The sequence below is a fragment of the Acomys minous genome (assembly GCF_964271855.1).
Source record: "Acomys minous genome assembly, chromosome: 6".
In the NCBI taxonomy this organism is placed as follows: Eukaryota; Metazoa; Chordata; class Mammalia; order Rodentia; family Muridae; genus Acomys; species Acomys minous.
In genome coordinates, this window is record NC_140487.1 from 129527425 (window position 1) to 129552237 (window position 24813).

The following is a 24813-nucleotide window of genomic DNA, read 5'->3' on the forward strand; positions in this document are numbered from 1 at the left end:
GGTGGTGGGCATACTGCCCAAACCCCACTCACATGGATGCTCCATTGGTGCCTCCGATGTAGAAGAAAGAGCCCTGACTAGGACTGGGCTGCTTGTCCCCTTCCAGCAAGAACTCCAGGGAGGTCACTGGGAGTTTGGCAGCTTCTTCTTCCTCCAGGAGGTCTGCGGGCAGGTAGGTAGGTGGTCAGACCCCCCAGGTTTCTGGCTCAAAAGGGTTTTCCTGCCCCTCCCAGATGCCAGAAGCCCCACCTGCATCTTGGTCCAGCCGACTTAGCACAGGTCGGAGCCCCTCCTTGATACTGCTCCCCATCCGTTTCTCATGGGTCCAGCCTGGAGACCAGTGTTGTCAGGTGGGGAGTAGGGAGGTATCCATTCTATCTGCCTGAGCCCTGCCAATGCCAGCAGCCGCTGGGAACTAACCCAGCCACTCTGGACCCTCTCTTCATGCCAAAACAGACCTCACCAGGAGGTCTGAGGGTCATTACACCCAAGAAAGGAGGCAGTCACCACCAGCCTAGTAGTGTGGAGACTACAGAAGGAGTAGAGGGCAGCCCCATCTCCACCCTCCTTACCAGCAGGAAAGGCTCCATGCAGGGGATGGGCTGGACTGTGAGACAGGAGCCCACACGAACATGATGTGGGGATGTCTCCAGAGGGCAGGGGTCACAATGTCTATGATGACATCATGGGTGACCCAGGAGGCTATGAGAGGTTGCACTAAGTGGAGTTGGGGTAGGAAATGCCCACTGTGGTGGCTTAGACCGGCAAAGCCTGCAGATTTTTGTTTGTTTATTCATTTTGGTTTTTTGAGACAGGGTTTTCTCTGTGTAGCCTTGGCTGTCCTGGACTCTTTCTGTAGACCAGGCTGGCCTTGAGCTCACAGTGATCCGCCTGCCTCTGCCTCTCCAGAGTGCTGGGATTAAAGGTGTGCGCCACCATGCCTGGCTGCCTGCAGATTCTTAAGCATAGAGTTCCTAGGATGTGGGCCCCTGCAAGCTTCTCTCAGAGCCTGGCTGGCTGGCTGGCTGGCTGGGCATGGCCTAGTGTGAGCCCAGTCCCCTTCCTATGAGATGCTGTTCCCGGTGGCCCTGACTTGAGGATATGTGAAGCCAGTCCCAGGGCCCATCTGCATTCACCTGGTACCCGAGTGTGGCATCGACGGATCCTGGACCGTTTGGGTCTCTTGGAGCCAACATGGGTCCGAGGGGGCTGACCCCGGCAGTGGATGAATATTTTACGGCTGCATGTTGCAGGCATGAAGGCACCAGGGCGAGGAACCCTTGAGGCAGATGTAGTCCCTACACCCCTTCGGGGTCTTCGAGCAGCCCGAGATCCCAGCCCTTGGGTAGGGCAGACACCTAGACCCACCCTGCCTGGGGAAGTACGCCTCCCTGTGTCCTGGGCTGTGGCTTCAGCTTGCGTCTCATTTCCATCTTTGTGATGGTCATGAGGCCTTCCGGCCCGTAGGTGCAAAGCCATCTTTGCATGCCGTCTCTGCCGACTGAGTCTTCTTCGGCCAAGAACCTTCTGGCCTCGACGAGTGTGGCCTTTGTGTCTGCTGCAAAAAGGGTGTCGATTAGTGTTGTTCTTGTTGGGTGCCTATTTGCAGGGTTAGGGCAAAGAGGCTCCTAGCCCCAAGCAAAGGTCCCCTCAGTCCACGGGTTCCCAGGTGCTCCGCCAAGGTCCTGCCAACACAACCTGTCTACAGCTACGGGCACTCTTCTTCCCCCAGCACTCCTGCCCTAAATGCTGTCCTTTTTCTCTATTTGCCATCTTTGGATTATTTTAGGGTATTTAAAATCAATTCCTAGACAAATCTTTGTGCCTCACATCAAGGAAATAAACCCAGTTTGTTGGGCAGGAGGGAGTGAAGAGACGGCGCACAGAGAGACCCGTGACTGAGAAGGGAAGACAAGCTGAGGCCTTTGGGTGGGAGCAGGTCAGCTCTAAAGAGGAAAAAGGGTCTGTGGATAGATGGACTGGCAGCAAAGGCCCAGGGCAGCCCCCACGTGACTGTCAAGCCGTTCAGGCTTTATGTAGATCCCACCGTTTCACCCCCACTGAATTGACAGAAGGGGAAAAAAATCCAAAACATTCTAGATGATGTTGAGAAAGCCTGGAACCTCCGCAGAGGGTTACCTGCAAATGCGGAAGAATCCAGGAGTGCCTGGAGAGCCCTTCCCACGGAGGGAAGAAAGGCTCACAGGAAGAGGCTGAGGCAGCAGCTTAAAAATTGGGCCGGGATGTGGGTGTGGGTGATTCTGCAATCACTAGGGGGTCCACTGGGTTTTCAGAACCCAGCAGAAGGTCAGAGATGGAACCTTAAGTCACTGGTGTCCCCAGCACTTGGGCGGCAGAGGCAGGTGGATTGTTGTGAGTTCAAGGCCAGCCTGGTCTACAAAGCGAGTCCAGGACAGCCAAGGCTACACAGAGAGACCCTGTCTCAGAAAAAAAAAAAAAAAAGACACTGGTGTTCAGGACTGTGCACAGCCTGAGAGGCTGCAGGGCCCCCAGGGACATCTTAGGGAGCCTCCTGGGTATGAACAAGAGGAACATACGGGCATGGACACAGGCAGAGGAAGAAAAAAATGTGGGATAGAGATGATATGGAGACTGAAACAACCAAGCTCGCTTCGAGAATGTGTTTGAGGGTCAGGGAGATGCTGTACCCTAAAAAGGCGCTGGGTTCTATTAGAACAGCAAAGAGCCCCCCGGAAGTTAGTCATGTGATACAAAGGTCAGAATTCAGTCCAGGAAATTGTTTGAGGAGAACTGAGGACAGGGCCCAGTGGACCAAATCAAATACAAATGCACAGAGACCCAACAGTATAGCTTGTTGAGAGATGAGGAAAGGAAGGAAGTTGGACAAAGGGTGGGGGTTGCCCTGTGGCCAACCAGAGCCCTCTAGCCTTTGAGGAGGGTACACACTGGAGTGCCAACTCCAGGAACCCGGGGAAGTGAGAAAAGGGTGACCAGAGAAACTAGAAAAGAGAAAATGGATCCTCTGTTACCTAATTTGTCTTTGTAACTCAGCTAGTTTTACTTGGAGTAAGAGCTTGACAGAATGCTATGCAGATCGTTTCTACCTAGAACATGTCAGGGTGGGGCAGGCAGCCCAGGAAGTATACCGTTGAGTATAAGGGTAGCCACACAGTCCCAGGAGGATCAGAGCTTGGGGACACCTAAGCAAAACAAGTGACTATATGAGGCAATGAATGTCTTAGGAAAAAAAACTTCTCTGTGTAGCTGCTCAGTTGGACTGTTGGTACTACATGCACATGAAAAAGCACACACACAAAAAAAATTAAAGGTCCTGTCATGTCTGCAGACAGCAGCACTGTCAGAGGCTGGTTGGGTGAACTGGGTGTGGGTGCACACACCTTTAATCTCAGCACTTGGGAGGCAGAGTCAGGAAGGATCTTTTTGTGAGTTTGAGGCCAGCCTGCTATACAAAGAAAGTTCTAGGACAGCCAGAGCTGTTAACACAGAGAAAGCCTGTCTCCAAACAAACAAACAAACACCCCCACCCCAAAGCCTATTTAAAGTCTCAAAAAGAAACCAGCAGATTTATCTGCCCCCTTCACGGATAACCTCCCAGCTCCACTGTCTCTGGAAGGTGGGTGCCTTTTCTACCGTGTGCTCCGGCCTTCCTAACTCCATATTCCTGGTTTTTTCACAATGAATTCAGCTATGAATTATTATTCCTTGTCATTCATATTTACTAAAACTAAGCTAGGAGTGGTGACACAAGCCTGTAATCCCAGAACGTGGGAGGCAGAAAAAAAACAGGATTGGCAGAAGCTAGCCTAGCCTACACACTGAGACGGTGTTTCAGGAAAACAAAAAATATCAAGGGCTCAATTGACAGAGTGCTGCATAGCATGCGTAAAGCCTAGATCTGATGCCCAGCAAAAACAAAAAGCAGGAATGACAAACACACACAATCTCAGTACTTGAGGAGGGTCAGAAATTCAAGGTAATCTTTAACTACGTAGGTTGGAAACCAGCCTGAGGCACATGAAACCCTACCTCAAAAATTAAAAAAAAAACAAGTACCCCCCCCCACACACAAAATAACCAAAACGTCACAGAAAGCCTATATTTACCTAAGAGAGGAAGAGATGGGATGCAGCGTCTAAACTGCTGCTCTTATCTGGTAGCATGCCTCAGGGATGAGACCCAGAGTCCAGAAAGGAAGGGTCACGGTAAAAGTTTCAGTTACTATTTCAGGGGGCCAGTTGTCCACTACTGTAGCAAGTCATGTGGTCATGAGTGTTGGGATATTACACAAAAGCTGAGGGAAAGCTCCAGGCTAGGAGCCAGACAGGAGCCTGAAGTCTTCATAATAAATTTAAAATAAACTTTTTACCTGGTCACATAAAAAGACCTGCAGGACAGCACAGCCCGGTACAATGGGCAGGAGACGCGTTTTTTAAGCCTGAAGAAGATGGCCAAGAAAATGACCACATCAGTGCTCCGCTGAAGTTTTCCCCAGACACGAATTTCGCAACACGGGGCTCTGGAAAGGTGCTGACATTGTCTGAAGGGCTGGTGCCTCCAAAGCAGCGCTCACTGTCTGGGGATGTGTTCTCTGAGGCTCTCAAGAGGTGGCCCTTCTGAGGGGCCAGTTCTGGGGGAGACAGACATGGCTCTAGGCAAAGAGCTCCTTCTAAGGGATCCCAGCCCCACCCCACAAAACACCCTTTCTTGGCTGAGACACTGGGGTTTGGCGAGAGGGCTCAGCTCAGCCAAGCTGCCCCTCCGCCCAGTCCCCGTCTACTTCCGGAAAGGGCCAAAAAATGGGACACAGGAGGGCAATGACTCAGCCTCAGCCCTAGTCACGACCCTCAGCCGAGACCAGTCAGAGTCTGTCTTACCTGCTCTGCGAGGTCTTAGGAACCGTCTGCTAGGATACAACAGTGGTGACCTGGCAACTGTCTCCAGGCAACTATTACTAAGGAACTATGATTCAACAGCTGCCCAAAAGTAAACAGAGTTCTAGGGGCAGCCTCATAGAAAGAAGTTGGGCAAAGGAAGCAGTGGAGAATGGGGTCGAATTGGTCTGAGGAGGGTGGGGGGGATGCTGATGCTGAAGAGGGGTCTCGTCCAGACACCCTCCCCATTCTGAATGTGGGGCATAGCCCCACTTCTTCCATCCTCCCATATATTCTTCCAGGATCATCCTGAGCATTCACAGGGACTCCTTAATTCAGAGCTAGTGGTCTGGGGGTTCCGACACCAAGCAGGCTTCGGGGTGGCTCTCAGTGCCAGTTTGTAGTTTCCTGCTGGGGTCCTTGCGACCTGGTGTGACTCCTGCTTCTGAACCCAAGTTTCCAGCCATATGGACCTCACATGTCCATCATCTTTCAGAGCCTTGTAAGGGTCACAAGGGTTTGAGGGGTTTTATGGCTGCTTCTAAAAAGCCAGACCATATGCTGAGTCCTGGAGCCTATGAACACGACTTTATTTTTAAAATAAAGGTCCGTACTGATGCGATGCAGTTACCAGGCAGACTCTAAACCCAATGACTGATGACCCACTCAGAAGGAAGCAGAGACAGGGTATGTGGCCATAAGCCACAGGACCTGGGAAATAATAGAACTGCTCTGTGCTTCCTAGACACTTAGGTGATAATATTTCCTTCTAAAATCCCTGATGGCGTTGAAGACTAGATAGTCACCGTCTTAGCACAACTTAGTTTAGCTGTTTAGGAACTAAGATAAGGGTTCACGTCTAAAAAGAGGTTTTAAGGTCTAGATGTTTGTAGGTTGATAGATATGGAAAGTGATTTAGCTGTAGAACTTGGACTTACAAGGGTAGGATAGACAGTGGAATACTTTTTCCAAGGATGCCAAATACGAATGGACTGGACATCATAAATGAAATTCTTACCTGATAATTCTAATAGTTAATCTTATTGTGTATAGTTTATTAATGTTAGATAAAAAGTCATTTCTTAAAAGATTTGTTTATCATATATACAGTGTTTTGCCTGCATGTACACCAGAAGAGAGTATCAAATCTCATTATAGGTGGTTGTGAGCCACCATGTGGTTGCTGGGAATTGAACTCAGGACTTTTGGATGAGCAGCCAATGCTCTTAACCTCTCAGCCATCCCTCCAGCCCAAAGTCATTTTTTTTTAAACAAAAAGAGGAATATGTAATGGAAGTCTTGGTTTCTTTGTAAACTCAGTTATGTAAATATGTTTTTGTTTTAATCCCAGGTGTAGGATTTTAGTTTGGGCTCTGGTTTGTCCACATGCACGGTGTGGTCTTTGCCCGTTGGTAATGGCCTGCAGCTCAGAGGGAGCCTGGTCTAGGACTCTGAGGAAGATAAATAGAAGAGCCCAGAGAAAGGGTGGTGTGCAGCGTGCAGCAGTTTGGAGAGCCCAGACTCGGAGTGGGATGGCTTGGAGATAGACAGAGAGGAAAGTTTCAATGCAGCGGCTCAGAGGAGACTGCTTGCTGTTGAAGGAGACTGGTATTGCCCCCAAAGAACCCACGGATCCTACACAGCTGGGAGAAGTAAATGGGTCCATGGCCCCTCTCCCCATTAACATTCTTTCTCATGCCCAGGGTTAAGGGGTTGGTGGAAGGGAGGTCAAGGCCTCAATACCCCAAATAAAATAACATTAAAAACATGTGTGAGCTGGGTGTGATGGCGCACGCCTTTAATCCCAGCACTCAAGAGGCAGAGGCAGGTGGATCACTGTGAGTTCAAGGCCAGCCTGGTCTACAAAGCGAGTCCAGGACAGCCAAGACTAACACAGAGACCCTGTCTCGAAAAAACAAAACAACCAAACAAAACAAAAAAACCACACCAAAAAAAAAACCAACCAAACAAACAAAAACTCTCCCTGGGTCCTTGGAGTATTTCAGAAGTTCTGGAAAACAATTGTTTGGGCTACTCTCTAACCCTCCTTCACCTTCAGGTTCGATTGTGGTTCTGCCCATGCAAAGGGGCTCCATCATCCTCCTGGAGGCTGTGCACCCCCAGTCACTCATGTGACTCCTCCCTTGAGGTCTCTTCCCCAGCAGCCAGTTGCTAGGCATGGCTGGAGGGGCACCATCTCTCAGCTGTGCCTGTCCTGCCTTTCCTATGCTGTGCTGGGGGCAGGGGTCTTTGTGGTCAGTCCAGTGCTGGATCAGGAAACCTCTCTGCCCCAGACTAGCAGTGTGGGACTTGCAGGTGGGCTGGGGCATATGGTCTAAGCCCTGGACTTGAGTTATTGGGGCATATGGGTCTCTCTGTGTAGCCTTGGCTGTCCTAGACTTGCTTCGTAGACCAGGCTGGCCTCGAACTCACAGAGATCCACCTGCCTCTGCCTCTTGAGTGCTGGGATTAAAGGCGTGCGCCACCACGCCCGGCTTTGACCTTGGTATATCCTAGCGTGTATACATCGCATACCAGAGCCAGCTTGTGTGGTAGCTGGCTGGGTACGATGAACCCTGTGTCTCTCTCCCGTAGGTCTTCTCTCCTCTCGGCTGGGAGCACAGAGCATTGGATGCCTTGTGTCCTCAGCCTGGTCCCTTGCAAAGCTGCTTGTTAATAATGTTTTGTATGGTTAAAATGAAGTGATGAAGATACGATTTCACAAATCATGCAATTTATTGCCTTAAAGAGATTATCCCCCTGCCCCCGCCTTGTTTGCAATGCTCGAAGAGAAGGTGATAAGGAGACCAGCCATCACAGAGTGCACAACGGGCAGACAAGCCCCTCAGCCACACAGAAAGAACCTCGATGTAGGGTCCAGTTGCTCACTTGGGGCACAGCAGGCCTCTGTGGGAGGCCAATCTCCATGTAATGGTTCTCTGGAGGGAATGGCCTGACCAGTGCTAAAAAACCATTAAGGGCACGTTGGGTCCTTTAGAGAGGGCAGTGAGTGAGGTAAGGCTTGGCTCTGCTGGACTCAGGCTGTACTGGCCAACTTCAGGTTTGCAGAGACAAGGTGCTGAGGGAAATGGCTTACATTCGGGGTTCACAGAGGTTCATTTCTAGTTCTTTTCACAGCAAAACTCATGCTGCTCATAAAGCAAACGACGTAAGAGTTGGGAATCATTCTAAAGGGACAGTTTTAGAAACAGCCCTTAGAAAATTCCCAGGGATGGGGGTAGAGGTTAGGATTGGGGTGTTCAGCACACAGAATTAAAGGATGGCTCTCTGCTCCTAGGAGCTGGAGGTGGGCTACAGAGAGGGGGCTCATGAGCAGGCTGACAACACAGGGCTATGCAGCCTTCTGCATTTTCCCTGGGTATGGGTCACTGTCACCTGGTCTGGCACCGAAACCCACATGCCCTCTCTTCCACCCTGGGTTCGGCCACAGTATTTAGACTTTTGTTCTCTTTGGCCCCATGAACTGAAAATTTGGGGGATGGGACCGAGGACCAAGGCTTTGGGTATCCTCTGGTTCTACACCAGTGTTTATAGCACAGGGGCTACAGAGTCTGCAAGTGGCAGTTGACTACAGCTTGAGGTCTCTCAGTGTGAAGCCCAGTAGGCTAATGGGGCCAGTGACACTGTGACAGCCCCACCCACTGCTCCTGAAAAAGACTTGATCTGCTGTGCCTACGACAGCTACCACACTACCACAGGGTCAGAGGGAAGCAGTCAGGCTTGGGGCAGGGGCTGTAGACTCAAACTGTTGTCTGTTTGGATAGAGGGTATGATGGCCCCAGCCATGGACCACACTGTACTAGATGGCTAAGGCAGGGTCTCTACCCAGTGTCCACGAGGATGTCGACTCCAGCGGTGATAAGGCCATGGATGGACGGCATTACCAGACAGTATTAGACAGAGGTATCCAGATCTAACCATGTCTGGTAAGACACCCATCAGCAGGCTGTGCACTGTGCAAGGGCCTCCCCATCTGGGCAGTTAATCCTGATTTGACACCTGTGGAGGGAAGGCGGGGTGGGTGGGGTGGGGGTGTCTCCTGCCTGCTCTGGCCTTGGAGTTTGCCCTTCTAGGACCTGGGGTTACTACTCTTAAGGATTTGTTACCAGGCCCCAGCCCACTGCCTGTGGGTGCGACAGGGAAGTCATCTGGTCACTCTTCTTCTTTGGCAAATGCTCATGACAGCACCTCTTTGGTTCTCTGACTGGCTGTTAGGTTAATGAGTAACACTGAAGCCCGGATCAGACCCTCTCCCCCCGGGAGAGGCATCTAGGCTCATGCTGGGTGGGGCTCCCTGCCCCTGTACTCTGGCTTCAAATAAAGAAAGATAAGAAGTAATCCTGGATTCTGGTTTGGGGCAAAGTTCCTATTCTGGACAGCCACTGGGAAGGAATTCCTTGTCCTTAATTAGGAAACAGCTGGTGACATCACAATTCTGTGTACCAGGCTCAGGTCCCTGAACCCACCCTTGCCCCCTGTCTCCTTACCTAGCCCAGTACCCTGGCCGACCATGACAGTCTCTCTAGGAATCAATGAAGCCCAAAATCTAGCCAGCAGGGGAGGAGTTGAAGGTGGGCACTGCTGCTCTGGGAATGGGTAACAGCTGCCTCTACCCCAGATGGTAAAACCATCTCTTGCCCCAGCATGAAGTAATAGACAAGGGTTCCCACCTGGGGCAAAGTCCAACCCCCATTGACTTACTGAGCTGTAGAGAGGAGACAGGCCCCCCTGCAAGCCCAGCGCATCCTCAGTCTTGGCCTCGCTGGAGTCTAGGAGCTAAGGCAAGTGTACAAGTGTATCGCCAGTCTCTCTCCGACGAGTGGTGGGTCACCTTTGAACATCGTTACCAGACAGTGTTAGAATCAAGCCAAGAAATCCAGCACTGTCCGGTAAGATGCCCACAGAGGCCCAGGTGTGCTTTGTCAGGAAGATACAGGGTAAGTAAGGTATGTGGTTTTCACCCTCAGAGAGGCCCAGTCGGGACCTGGTGCCATGAACAGCCATATATGCATTGGAATATACCAGCAGGGAGACTGTCTGCTTTGTCCAAAACAAGGGGACTGTGACACATTGGCTCAATACCCGTGTTGAAGGTGCTGCTGGTCTGCAGGTCAGTACCCACTTGATACAGGAGGGGAAGGCATCCCAGGCTTGAGGAGCCCCACTAGGGGTCAGTACACAGCTCCCAGATCTAGGTGAGGCAGCTTTTTGGCACGAGGCCCTCTGAGCCTGGGCTCAGACTTAGCCCTTTAGAGCCTTTGTTGCAGTCCCACCCAGCCCACACCTGCTAGGTGTGGTGGCAACACCTGCCTGGGTGTTGTAGGCAGGACCCAGGTACCCGAGTGTCCTAATACCCAGAGCACTGGGAGGGGGCTACCCCCAGGGCAATGGTAGGAAGCCTCTAATCCCAGGACACAGAGAGGCTCTCTCTCAGAGGTGCCTGGTTAGGGGAAGCTCTCCCTAAAGCCCCCATGTCCAAGGTTAACTTTCTGCCCCATAGCCCCACCTTGGGTAGGGTAGGTGAGAGGGCTGATCAGGAGGCGGCTCCATTGCTGCACGCAGGGCTCCGCCGTCATCATTACCAGGCAGTATTAGAGATCAGACACTATCCAATGCTGCCCAGTAAGATGGCCACGGCTGCCCAAGTTGGGTATGGAGGCCGCCCAGCAGGGAGTTGAAGAGAACTAAATCCCACGGTCCTAATCTCCAGAGCACTGCAGAAGGAGAGTACCCTCAGGACAATGGAGGGCGGAGAAGGGCAGACCCATCTCCAAAGATAGGTAGTGGGGGGCTCAACAGCTTGAAGTAGAGTCAAGTTCTCTTTTGGAAAGTAGATGGGAAAAAAAATTTTTTTTTTAGGATGGCAGTCTCATGGGCCCTGAGGTCTCTGTCTGCCCCTCCATGAGGCTCAGAGGAAGGGTTTTGGCACCAGGGGCCATCGATAAGCTCCCCTGTCCAGCCAGACCTGGGCTGACAGCCCTGAAGAGTTCCAGGCTAGATAGAGTTCCATGCGACCAATGGCCAGGTCAGGATCAGGTCATAGATAAGCCCTCCATGTAAGTATACTCCCTACAGAACAGCCTGGCCATGAGGCCCAGGCGCACTAGGGCCCACAGTCTATTTCAAGGTTGGTAAGGTTCAGCCACTGGACAATGGGCCTCTGTCTCCGGGTGCTTTCCTGCCCAGCTCCCACTTGCCTTTCTTGGGACCAAAGAGGGACTAACTACGTGGTGGAGTTTGCTGTCTGATGGTCTGGGGGCCTGACATTTTAAGTACATAGGATCAGCAGCCCCCAACAGAAGTACAGCAATCACACACCCATAGCCTGCAGTGCTGTGCCACATCTGCATAGGGGTGTTTGGAACAGGAATGTTCTTTGACCCTCTTGTTGCTAAGGGCATAGCCTATAGTCCCCACACAGACCCAGGAATCTGAGCACTTGCCCCAGGGATACCTGGGGGCGGGAAGAGATGCAGTCTGTGCTTCCCCTCATCCCGTCTCTGCCTTTACACAAGCGTTCCCCGAGTTTGGAGAGCCTGCCGAAGCAGCGTATCACGCTTTTCTGGCATCTTCTGTCACAGAGGCCACACAGGTGGCTCAGGCCCTGCACTGGTCTCCTTGGATCACGACGAACTCACTGCCTCCAGGCAGCTGCTGGTCTGTTCTCTAGCCACTTGCCCTGCAGACAACAATTCTCAGGGAACCTGACCGGAGCACAGGCCCAGCAGATGGGGGTGGACCGACTACAGGAGCCCGGGGGCTCTCAAACACCTCCCAAATATACTTCCCTTTCCCTGGACTGCTTTAGCTCTATCCTATCAGACCCATAGAGTGTGTGTGTGTGTGTGTGTGTGTGTGTGTGTGTGTGTGTGCGCGCGCGCGCGCGAGTGTGTGTGTGCGCATGTGCACTTTGGCAAACTAAAGCTTCTATCTGAGAACTAAGTAGAATTTCAGTTGTTCTCGTGGCTGCGGAGCCACAAAGAGAAGAGAGACAGGATGGCGCTGGGTGAGGGTTGACACCAAGGGCATTGCTGTCCTCCCGACTGGTTGTGTCAAAGACACAGGGAAGACAGAGCGGTGTCTAACAATGAGCCTGGTGTCCCTGTGTCCTTGGCCACTCAGGGCGAGCACTTCTTAGGGAACATGGAAGACGACAAAGGGGACCCTGCCAAGTACAAAGCTGGCCAGGCCGTAAGCCAAAAGGGCAGACCACTCTCTCTGTACTGAACCCTGTTCTTGCCCAGCAGGCTGAGAGGTACAGGGACAGGTGCCTAGACAGGAGAGAGAGAGAGAGAGAGAGAGAGAGAGAGAGAGAGAGAGAGAGAGAGAGAGAGAGAGAGAGAGAGGCTCTAAAACGCACAGCCTGCAGGTCCTCCAACAAAACTTAAAGGCTAAACAGACGCTAGAAGTCATGAGTAGGGGAGAGACCCTGTTTTATCCAGCACAGGGGTTAGGGAGAGTCAAAAACATGACAGGATTGCAGCTAACGGGTCAAGAAATGAAAAACGAAAATAGAGGTTCTATTTGGAGCCCTGTGTGGTGCCTGTCTGGTTAGCTGTGTCTGGGATGTGAGGACCGGGTTGTGGTCCCCGCAGCTAGTTAATTATCAGCACCCACCAGTCTTAGTTTAGGCAAATTGAGTAATGGATTCAGAAGCCCAGGGCCCCCCATCCCTCCCTTTCCAGGCTATCTGATCCCCACCTGCAAGAACAGAGAAAGTTGGGGATTTGTGGCAGAGGAATGCAATCCCAGTGTGAAAAAGTAAGTCGCTGGTTAACTTGCCCAACGGGCCTTAATCAATGGTGAGGCCAGAGAACAAAGCTCTGAAATTCAACCTCTCCAGAAGCAGATCGGCCAAACTTAGATGCCAGCGGCTGTGGGGGGCGGGGGCAGGAAAGGCTTGTCTTGTCTACGCTCTGGCTACTTCTTAGCGTCTGTTGGAACTACGTGTCTTCAAGGCAAAGCCGCCATTTCATCCACACAGCGGTCAGCATTGTCCCTCAGCCCCTGAGTTGTATAGCACACCCTGCATCCTCCGCACCCCTGGTGCTGTTCTCTTGCAGGTAGGGGACTTTTTTAGGCCGTTTTACCTGACCCTAAACATACTAAGAACATCCTGACCAATTGATTTTTGCAAATAAAGTATTTGCAAATTACCAAGATGTCTGAAAGTTAACAATGGACTACATCCATATTTTATGGCCCACTTGTATTTTCATAAATGCAAAACATTTTGCTTTATTCGACATTCTGCCAGTTGGCCTAACATTTTATCTGGGTTACTAGAAAAACAAAACTACTTTTCCAGATGCCCAGCCTAAAAAAGGCTTAAAATGTTCATCATATATTAATCAAAACACTGCACTCTTGCATCCTATGAATTATGTTCAAGAACAAACAACATACTCTATATTATACCTAAAGAAAACTAACCTTACTTCCCTTTAACATTATCAGCTCCAGAGCTTAAACTCAAAGAGTTGGCCATCTGGGTACAAGCTCAGGGCTGAGCGTGCCTGACGCCATAGCACAGGCTAAACGTCCCTCCAACCTGGCCTTTACATGGCTACTCATGGCTGCTGTGCTATTTGGCATTTACGAAAAAAGTCTTCAAAATAGACTCTGGCCCTGATCCTGAGTAATGGTTTGCGGAACTTGTTCCGTCTCCTCCAGTGTGGTCTCGCTTTGTTGGCACCTCAGAAATGAACAAATGAGAAAAAGCCGGAGGACAAGACTGAGCAATTCTGATCTCACACTGTCACCAGTCTACAGGTCTCAGCCAACCTCTGACCATAGGTCACTCGGGGTCATGGCAAAAGGAAGCCCTTCCCAGCACAGAGACCCACCAACAGAGATGAGAGCCTCATGCCGGCCAGCCGCACCCTTCCCTGCACCCACCTCTGAGGCAGCAGTCTACTGTGCTGGAAAAAGTAGCTCAGGAACAGCAGTGGCTGCTTCAAGAAAGAACTTTCCAGAAGGGTCTGTTTCCAGGAGTCTGCTCTCCAGGTGCTTGGACTCACCTGGTCTAAAGATACAGCCCGTGGGGCCCTGAGGCTCCAAAGCCTTGCCCAAGATGGCTCCGCATCTGAATCCCGGCTGCCGCTCAGTTGAAGAAGCCACTTTCTTCTTTGGAAAAAAGATCTGTTCGGTTCTGCACTCACCGATATACAGTTCACTAGAGAGAGGCTGATCTACGAGTCGCAGGCCTGTCACCACCATATCCTACTCCATGTCAGACACATGGGGGGGGGGGCCTTCGGCCTCTCCCTACAGAGTGGTATTCGGAGGCCTCTCTGGCCTCCCTCCTGCCCGTCCCTACCTGCCCCAACAGGTTCCTGACAGGATCCTCCACTGCAAGCAGCTCCACCCCCAGTATTGAGGCAGCACTGTGCCTGTGCCTAGGACCTACCAGGTGGGGTGTAAACCAAGGTTTATAAAGGACATGGAGAGGCTTGGGCATCCATCACCCCCATATACCTGTCAGCCGTGGTGGATAGGGCTGGGCGCCCAGCTTTGCCATCAACCCAAACTTTCCCTCAGCCGGGATTCAGCCTCAGGCGTTGTAGCTGGAGAGGCTCAGCAAAGAATGACTTGTCTTCCCTTCAGGTGAGTCTCAAACACAAAGAAAACCAGGGTGCACAGTGGGCTGGCACAGGCCGACAACTCGGGGACAATGGGGAGGAGAGAAACAGCTCGCAGCCAGCCGGGAAGGGGAAGGACAGTGTGGCCTGGGCTCGCCTTACATGTAGCCACTCACCCCGCCCCATGCAGGTGTCTGTTGCCTGCCAGCCAATCTCTGCTCCTGGCCCCCAACAGGTGTGTCCCCTGGGCTCTGATAGGCTGAGAGGGAGGCAGCTCTGATGATGAAGGCAAAGGGGCGGTAGGCTCACACATTCCTGCCCCCACCTTGCCCGCCAAGCCCAGGTTGAACAAAAACCTGGGTAGGAAGGGCCCCTGTGGGCCATGGTGCTTGGGCAGGTGATTACCTAGGCCCAGGCCACAGGAGCAGCTGCAGGCAGCAGCTCCTTTCCGGATCCGTGGGCACTGCAGGCTGCCTTAGAAAGGGGAAAGGTGGGGTATAATGTTTGTATGTCCTGGGCCTGACCATCTCTCACCTCCCAGGCCTCTCAACTGTGGCTATTACCTCTAGCTGGATCTCAGCCTCTACTCCTGACCAGAACTTGAAAGAGCTACACTCTCCTAGCCCCTCTCTATAAGCAGGTAGCCTTAGAACTCCACAGCCACAACTACTGGGGTCATAGGTGTCTCTGGGGCCTTCTTTGAACACAAAGGCTACTGCAGCCCCAAGAACCCTAATGAGCAGGGCGTGGTGGCGCGCGCCTTTAATCCCAGCATTCCAGATGCAGAGGCAAAGGCAGGTGGCTCTCTGGGTTCAAGGCCAGCCTGATGTACAAAGCAAGTTTCAGGCCCTAGGGCTATACAGAGAAACCCTCTCTGAAAAAAACAAAAATCAAAAATGATCAGACTAGTGGTGCAAGGTGTCTTATTAGGCCTTGGAAGGGCATGTGGTTTCTGGTTCTGGGGCTGGGAGAGTATGGCCCCAGTGTAGTCTAGGGATGAAACTGTTAGGTCCCTTTCTAAGAGTTCTCCATGACTCCACCAGACATGTTTGTTTCTTGGGCTCCCTGGGGAAGGGCCTATAATGAAAGACAAACGACCCTAGCAATTAGCCAAACCAGCAGAAAGGTCCCCAGGAGGCCCAACTATTTTCCATAACGAACTCAGCTGCTCTGCTGGAAACTCCTAATTATGAAGGGCCTGTCTCCTGGGCCCCGACACTTGCTATCCCTCTATGCCTAGGAGTAGAGGGAGCTTTGTAAGGTCTGCTGGCTGTCCTGTGTACAACCTCCAGGAGCAAACTTTCCTCCAGGGATGAGGTGGCCAAAGGAGGGCGGCCTAAATCAGGCAGTAGTTCCCAGCAACGAATGCTGGAGTTAGGACCATGGCCCTTCAGTTGAGTAGACTAGCTACTTAACACTGAGGGTTCTCAGTCCACTGCCTGCCCTAGACACCCTGGTTCATACCTCACTTGAGCTCAGCCTGCCTGAACCCAAGGGTTATGCTGGGGATAGGAATGTCACAGCCGGGCAGCATGAGTGACCTCTGGCTTCCTGAATCCCACTTCTTCAGGCTGTCCCTTCTCAGTTATCGGGACTGTTGCTCACCCTGATGTTCACTTAGAGTATCTGTGTTTGGAGGACAAGAATGGGGTCAGAGCTGGGTGCTGTGGCACACATCTTTAATCCCAGCACTCGGGAGGTAGAGGCAGGTGAGTTTGAGCCAGCCTGGTCTACAGAGTGAGTCCAGGGCAGCCAGGGATACACAGAGAAACCCTGCCTCGAAAAAACAAAACAAGTGCTCGCTTCGGCAGCACATATACTAAAACTGGAACGATACAGAGAAGATTAGCATGGCCCCTGCGCAAGGATGACACGCAAATTCATGAAGCGTTCCATATTTTTCCACGAAAGCCTTCACTTACCAGGAAACTGAGACAGAGGGGAGGACATTCTAGTGGCACTCTAGATGAGAGAAGCATGGGAGAATGGCAAAGTAGAAGGATTCAGAGGGTCCTAGAAGCCTACAAGTAGAACATTATGATAGGCAGATTTGGGCTCAGGGGTTCAGCTCAAACTAAGGCACCAGCCAAGGACAATACAGGCGGTAAACCTTAAGCCCCTACCCAGATCTAGCCAATGGACAGAACACTCTCCACAGTAGAGTGGAGAGTGGGATATTACTTTCTCACATACTCTGGTGCCTCACCTTTGACCATGTCCCCTGGAGGGGGAGGCCTGGTGGCACTCAGAGGAAGGACAGCAAGTTACTGAGAAGAGACTTGATACCCTATGAGCATATACAGGGGGAGGTAATCCCCCTCAGGAACAGTCATAGGGGAGGGGAATAAGGGGGAAATGGGAGGGAGGGAAGAATGGGAGGATACAAGGGATGGGATAACCATTGAGATGTAACAAGAATAAATTAATAAAGGAGAAAAAAAAGAAAAAACAAAACAAACAAAAGACAAAACAAAAAATGGGGTCAAGATACCCCCCTGGATACTGGACACCTGTGTTCTGGGAAGACTGAAGCATTTTCTTCAGACCCCAAACCTAAGGATGTTTGCCAACAGGCACAGGAACAGAAGAGCTGTTTCTTGTTAACTTCCTGGCTCAGATTTGCCTGTTCTTGCCTAGTAGGCATCTAAGTCTGGCCTGGTGAGATGGGCTGAGGGTGTAGGCAATCCCACAGATGGTAAGGGCAGCCACTATCTATGGAACCCTAGGAAACGGCGGGGCCAGACAAGGACCCCGAGGTACAGACCCTCATGGAGCTGTCTACACAGCTTAGTTTTAATGTCTGTAACTGTCTGGAAAGGACCAAAGAGAAGAGGTGGAGCATATTCGCCATAAGGGACAGTTGATATACAAGTCAGGGTTTCAGGGCATAGCATGACTGGGACTGACTATGCTCTGGTAGGAAGAATAGAGTCGTTAGACACTTTCTGCCCTGACTGCGTTTCTCCTGGGTGGATGAGCTTGAAGGCAGAGGCACTCCTTGCCAAGGTCGGGGGAGACTCAAGGGCTTCTGGTAGGAACATAGCAGCCATGGAGGGACCTGTTTCCCTGTCATCTCCATCTGCGATGCACTCATGTCTATGAGCTCCTCTGTCTGCACGTTCACTGATGCTCTACTGTCTAGCCTCAGAGAAAGAGTACAAATACTGACTTGAGCCCCACTTTAGAATGGACCCAGCTCTAAAAGCTCTGCTCTCTGCTCAGGTGCCCTAATTAAAGTCTGTTGAGGACATTTCTGGGGCATGTCCTAGGAGAGTCCGACAGCTCTGAGCTGTGGTACGTAGCCCTTAGTCTCAAGGAGCCACAGGCCGGGTGAGCACCCTAAAGATGACATGAACAGGTAGATATCTTCTGATGAGCTTGAGAGAACTGGGCCTGCATGAGAAGGAGGTAATCTGAGAGGCTCACCCAGTTCCTGCTCACATACACAGGCATCTGGGTGGGATCCTGGATAAGTGTTCTTTCCTTCGTCATCAAGAACTGTGTGCTGCCAAGACGGACAGACGGCTGCATTCAGTCCTAGGTCACGATGCTGAAGCTCGTGTAACCTCCCATTTCTTCCTACTCCCTCATAGCAGAGGTTGCTGTTCAACACGGGCTGAGCATCAGAAAGAAGGGACCTCCCACTTGGTAAGCTCAAGTCTCCTCCTTTCTTGTAGATGCAGCAGTGAACCTCGCATCCTCACAGCTCCTGCCCACGTCCGTCGCCAGGGAGTCAGCGCCCTCCACACAAACCCAGAGAGCTCTGAACAGGAGTTTTCCCTCCTAGTCTCAGAGTAGAGAGACAACCAGGTTTCCATGGGAGACTCAGTGGAAAGCCTCCACCAGGGAGCTGCCAGAGCAATAAGACGGAGCCATTGTACCAAAGTGTCTACAGATGTTCCTCTAGCCTTCTTGGTCCTAGATGGACGAAGCTGAGCCCTGACCTGCTCTGGCCTTGGCCCTTCACAGACGTTATGCTGAGTGGCCAGCGGCCCTGTATGTGAATGTTCTCAGGGAATAAAGCTGTCTTTAAATATTTTCCTTGGCTGTCTGGAAGAATCTCGGCTGGCTGACCACTGGGTTCTTGTTCCTGCAGTTACACCCATGGTTCCCGTGTCCTTCCTGAGTCCTAAGTAGAGTAACACGGCCAGAGCCGTCTGTGTCTGTGCTAGCGACTGGTCTAGAGAAGGCAAGGTTGCCACATCTTAGCACAAGTCTTCGAGCAACATGATCAGTTACCTCAGACTATTCCACTGCGGAGCTTCCTGCTTGAAGGGATGGAGCCTCAGATGGTCATCACAGTCCAGATCCAGCATCATGGTAGGGTTCAGGAAGCCTAAGGCAGTCCATCCCTTTCCCATCTAAAAAAAAAGGTTCTGGCCAGGCGTGATGGCGCATGTCTTTAATTGCAGCACTCGGGAGGCAGAGGCAGGTGGATCACTGTGAGTCCAAGGCCAGCTTGGTCTACAAAGTGAGTCTAGGACAGCCAAGGCTACCCAGAGAAACCCTGTCTCAAAAAAACAAAAAATAGGGGGCTGGAGAGATGGCTCAGCAGTTAAGAGCACTGTCTGCTCTTCCAGAGGTCATGAGTTCAATTCCCAGCAACCACATAGTGGCTCACAACCATCTATAATGTCATCTGATGTCCACCTCTGCCTGCAGATGTACATGCAGGCAGAGCACTGAATACATAATAATAAATAAATAAATCTTTTTTAAAAAAATAAATAAATAAAAATAAAAACAAAACAAAAAACAGGGTTTCTCTGGGTAGCCTTGGCTATCAGACTCACATTGTAGACCAGGCTGCCCTCAAACTCACAGGGATCCACCTGCCTCTGCCTCCTGAGGGCTGTGATTAAAGGTGTGCGCTACGACCTGGTGAGAAACCCTGTCTTGGAAAAACAAAAAACCAAACAAACAAAAAAGGTCCTACTGTCTTGCTGATGCCTAGGTGTTCATTGACAGCTCTGAGCACCCAAATGGATGGGCAGTCTGAGTTGTAGCAGGGTCTACCACCTACCATGTGAAAAAGCATAGTGAGGAAGGCCTGGGACTCATGTCTGTCACAAATCTTTCAGGGCAGGCCTCAAGTCTCAGAAGAGTCATCTCTCTGTAAATTCCACCTGTCAAGAAGGTCAGTGGATGTGGGGCACAATGAGAGAGAGCGTCTGCGGCCTTGCTGGTCAGTTGAGCTACTTCACACAACACACCAGGCCAATCTTATGCCAGCTGTGCTGGGTGTCAGAATCTCTGTGAAACCAGACAAAGGTTCTGTCTGGCCCACCTGCAGGGCAGGGCAATGTTACCATGGCAGCAGGAGAAGGTTAGTGGGTGGGAATATGTAAGGAAGCTCTCTAGGGACCTGGGAGGCCTGGCTGCTCCCCTTTGTGGCCTCTTCAGAGGAAGGGCTAGTCTGAGAGGTGTGGCAGAACCCCCCCCCCATTAGTCTGGTAGTAGAGTTGGCCTGAGGGAACCCAGCCCCCAGTCCCTCAGCCCTGGCTAGGCTGAGGCCTCCTTGGGTGGGGCAGACACAACAAAGGCCTATTGTGCTGGCAGCCAGGCTACTTCCTGGATGGCTACCAGCCTTGCCAGCACCCAGAACAAGCTGAGGAGGGGTCCCACGAGCAGCCATGGGCTCGCCTTCACTCTGGGACAACCTGGAAGGACAAAGGAGAGCCCTGGAGTCTCCACTTAGGCTTTGGTTCTCTTAGGCATGGCGGACTTCAAGGTTCCCTGAGTCTGTCATGTGCACACAGACGGCTGCCAGCCTGTCTATTTCTAGCTTTTCTTCCATGTGACCCACACACCTTCCCACTGGCTTTGACTCTTCTAACTTGCACACCAACACCTGGGCAGATATGGATGGATGCTAAGAACTGCCTAGCCCTATGTAGGGTCTATCTTAAAGCCAGCACCCTGTCCCAGGGAGCTTAACTCTGTTACCTCAGTCTCTGGCCTTTTGCCACATCGGGGAGGGAGCTCCAAGCTCTCCTATTGCTCTAGGGAAAGGTTGGCATCTCCTCCACTCCTGGTGGACAGTCTGTGGGTTATTTTTGTCTCTCCCTGCTCTAGCCAGTACTGTCCCTGGAACAGGAACATTTCTTTTTTTTTTTTTTAAGAAACCTAAGGCCGGGCGTGGTGGCACATGCCTTTTATCCCAGCGCTCGGGAGGCAAAGACAGGCAGATTGCTGTGAGTTCAAGGCCAGCTTGATTTACAAAGTGAGTCCAGGATAGCCAAGGCTACACAAAGAGACCCTGTCTCAAAAAAACAAAACAAAAAAGAAAGAAAGAAAGAAAGAAAGAAAGAAAGAAAGAAAGAAACCTAGGAAGAGCCAGCATTGTGGCGCTCATGTCTGTTAATACCAGCATACCAGCACTCAGGAGGCAGAGGCAGGCGGATAGCTGTGAGTTCAAGGCCAGCCTGGTCTACAAAGAGAGCTCCAGGACAGCCAAGGCTACACAGAGAAACCCTGTCTCGAAAAACCAAAAACCAAACCAAACCAAAACAATGACAAAAAAAAAAAAACCAAAGAAACCTAGGAAGAAAACAGCTCATAGAGTAGTAGCTATAGGGCCCCAGCCCCAGGGCTTGCAGAGCCCCATCTTAGTATTTGGGATTCAAGCAGATTGGGGGGTGTCTGGCCCAAGACCAAGGGCCACCAGTTCTGCCTCTTCATGCCTCCAATCCCCCTCTCTTCCTACACTAATCTGCCTCACCTTCTCAAGAAGGCCCACGGAGCTGGGCGTGGTGGCGCATGCCTTTAATCCCAGCACTCAGGAGGCAGAGGCAGGCGGATCGCTGTGAGTTTGAGGCTAGCCTGGTCTACATAGTGAGTCCAAGACAGCCAAGGCTACACTGAGAAACCCTGTCTCAAAAAACCAAAAACAAAAACAAAAAGGCCCATGGAGTGAGGGAACTGGAGTATTGATAGAACCCCAGGTCTATCTTAGATTTGCTTTCTGCCCTAGGTCCATGGCGCAGGTGCTTCTCAACACGCTCGCTGCTCTCTCCTAAGGGTAGGAACCAACAGGTAAACACACCTAGACACAGACGTCTCCTGCAGCTCTGCCCATCTACTCAAGGGCCCATACAACCCTTGGCCATGGAAAATTCAGGACATGAGGGTCAAGCCGAAAAGGTCATCCTGTTAACTTGAGGTCCCTTTACAGGCCTGCTTAGCCATCTTAGAGCATGTGCATCATGTGGCCTTAGGCCTGGCAGAGAGGTGGCACAGAACAGACGCTGCTAATACTGGACCAGGCCCTGTAGGCGGCCTCAGCCTTGACATACTTGAGCCCTCTGCTCTCATGTCTTCCCCAGTTCACCCTGCAGGTTGCTGGTTTGGTTTGGTTTTTTGTTTGTTTGTTTGTTTTGAGACAGGGTCTCCCTGTGTAGCCTTGGCTGTCCTGCACTCGCTTTGTAGACCAGGCTGGCCTCGAACTCACAGCAATCCACCTGCCTCTGCCTCCCAAGTGCTGGGATTAAAGGCGTGCGCCACCATGCCCGGCGAGGGTTGTTATATATTAACCATAGCATCTTTTGAAATCTCAGGGAAATGCAAGCAGAAAACACAGAACTTAAATTATGAAAACTTACATTCACTTAGGCACGCCCTTGTGCTACATTTGCCTGACCTGAAACTGCATATTTATTTCTTTCAGTTGTTCTTTGAGATCCACCTTTAATTCTTCAGAACTCCAGCCAGATTTCCAGAGGCCCAGCTGTGGTCAGCTACTGGAACTTCTCAGCCCAGCCTATCTGATGTCCACGTGCTTTGCAGTTTTGTTCTGCTCAGCCATGTCCTCACTGCCCCCCTCCCAACCCCCCATGGGCTCATTGCATGGGTACCAGTACCACAGGAAGAGAGGAAATCTGAGGCTGGAGTTCTGGGTACCGTCTGGCCTGGAAGCTGAGAGGTCTCACTCAGCGCAGACTTGTTGCAGGTTCTAATGGGGCAAAGGGGGTTCCCATGGAGAGCCCTGGTGGCTGACAGGCAGCACACTTGATGGTTCCTATTGACAGTAGACACTGAGGCCAGTGATTTACTGTGCTGTAAAGAACCCCAGGATTTGGTTGGGATGTGGGTGACTGCTCTGCAGAGAGGACAGAAGGAATTATGGGGTCTGGAGAGCTGAAGGAAGAACTCCTTCTCGCGGCCTCCTTGGGCACCTGCACATACACTGTACTCATACAGACACATATACATAAAGTAAAAATAAATACTTTTTTTTTTAAAGGGGACTTGCTGTTGAGCTTCTATTTTCTCCTGCACAGGGACCTGCTGTCAGATTGTGTTTCTGGGTGTCCGTCAGTCCCTGGTATTGATGACCTTCTCAGCCAGGCGCTTGAACATGAGCATGAAGTTCAGGGTCCAAGATGCTTCTGGACCAAACCCTACGCCAAACCCCAGAACCCTTTAAATGAAATTTCAGGAACCTCGGCATCATAGGGTCTTAGTAAGCACTCCACGCGAGCGGCCCTGCAGCTCAGTTGGCGCATGGCGCCTTGAAAACCTGCTTGCAGACCTCCGGGGAGGCTGGCTCTCTGCGGCCTGAAACAGAAGAGGGCCTGGGTAGAGAAAGCCCAGCTGGTGGAACCAAGACAGGTATGGAAATCTGAGGCAAATCAGTCTCAACAGGCTCAGCCCCACCCTCGCAAGCTCCTGTGGCCCAGGCTTCTGCATGCACAAAGTCGAGGGTGTAAAGTCTGACAGGGTATTCTGACGGGGTTATGGGAGCGGCTGGCCTGTGCAGGGGTCTCAGACGCTTGGGGCCAGCTTGCCATCCTGTGGAATGACAGAAGGTGCCCAGGATGAGCGCTCAGCGGGTTGCCACTGTTTGTACTAAAGGAGCAACCCTGAGAGCTGGTGGACTTCCACAGTAGGGTAGACAGTGGGGGAGAGAATGAGAGGGTCAGGGCTTCACCGGCCTCACAGCCCTGTAGCTCAGGGTCCCTCAGACCCGGGGGAAGAAGGGAAGTGGGTAGGCAGGGCCACTTCCTGTTTGAGTCTGACTGGCTGAGCCCTTCCTGCCCACAGCTTTATCTCTACTTGATTCCGCCGCCTGCCTCTAACCTCTAGGGTTTCCCAGCCTCTAACCACGCTTCATGCTAAATTCAAGGAGAACTCACAGGTCAGTTATGTCAGTGGCCCAAGGTGGGTCCAAGCCAGGCTGGGCTTGGTCTACTCCGAGGTAGGCAGGAGTCCAGGTGGGAGCTGCAGGGGGCAGGGGGTCTTTGGTGTTTGCTGGCTGAGCAACCAAGGAATTGAGGCCTGGAATGTGTGCTCAGGACAACACAACTCAGGGTTCCCGTCAGAGAGAACGGTCCCTACACAGCTGGGCCTGCTTCCTGAGGGACCTATGACAGCTCTATGTTCACCTGGGACACACACCAGATCCCACCTCTAAGTGGTTGTGAAAAACAGCAAAATATTCAAGATCAATCTTTTATTGGCTTTGCTTTTGCCTTGTTTATTTACTTTGAGAAAAGATCTTATGTAGCTTAGGCCAACCTTGAACACTAAGTAGCTAAGGATGACTTTGAACTCCCGATCCCCCTGCCTCCACCTGCAAAGTGTTATTGCCTTATTGGTGGCTCAAGTCTTTAATCTCAGCATTGGGCAGGGTGAGTTTGAGGTTAGCTTGACCTACAGTGTGAAAGCCTATTTCAGAAATAAAATACGAGAGCAAAAAGTGGCTTTGAGTTGGATGTCATGCATACTTATAACCTAAAATGCTCAGGACGTCGAGGCAGAGGGATCCATTGAGGCAAAGGGCAATATATTGAAACTTTCTTATCTAGAAAATGTCATGAATGGGGCTGGAGAGATGGCTCAGAGATTAAAAGCACCGACTGCTCTTCCAGGGGTCCTGAGTTCAATTCCCAGCACCCACATGGCGGCTCACAACCGTCTAATGCCCTCTTCTCTCATGCAGCAGTACATGCAGACAGAACACTGTATACATAATAAATAAACCTCTTTTTAAAATGCCATGGACAGGCTGGGCATGGTGGGGCACACCGTTAACCCCAGCGCTCGGGAGGCAGAGGCAGGCAGATCGCTGTGAGTTCGAGGCCAGCCTGGTCTACAAAGTGAGTCCAGGACAGCCAAGGCTACGCAGAGAAACCCTGTCTTGAAAAACCAAAAAAAAAAAAACAAAACAAAACAAAACAAACAAACCAAAAAACCAAAAACAAACAAACAAACAAAATGCCATGAACAAATAAATGTAAATAAATAGCCTTGATGCTGAACAAATAAATGTAGATAAATAGCCTTGATGCTGAGCCTTCCCCTGAGAGTGTAGGAAGCTGTCCAGGCTTTGATCAGTG

At 51.4% G+C, this 24813-nt stretch overlaps 1 protein-coding gene across 9 annotated transcripts in view; it reads right to left on the reverse strand.

Annotated features, from left to right (window-relative positions):
* The window catches only part of TTLL10 (tubulin tyrosine ligase like 10), a 54745-nt gene that overhangs the window by 9791 nt on the left and 20141 nt on the right, over positions 1–24813 (reverse strand). For 2 of the 9 annotated variants that reach the window (XR_014779750.1, XM_084784698.1), the window contains exons 1-5: positions 4536–4870; positions 4370–4438; positions 1137–1558; positions 250–330; positions 33–162 (exon numbers count right to left, since the gene is read on the reverse strand). Coding sequence is in view for 8 of the 9 variants with exons in the window: in XM_084784698.1 (XP_084640824.1) it covers positions 33–162; positions 250–330; positions 1137–1558; positions 4370–4438; positions 4536–4537 (704 nt within the window). In the remaining variant the exon portion in view is untranslated. Of the gene's footprint in view, positions 1–32; positions 163–249; positions 331–1136; positions 1559–4369; positions 4439–4535; positions 4872–13915; positions 14315–24813 lie in introns of those variants that run through there. The other 7 variants (XM_084784697.1, XM_084784696.1, XM_084784699.1 and 4 more) reach the window with 7 other exon arrangements.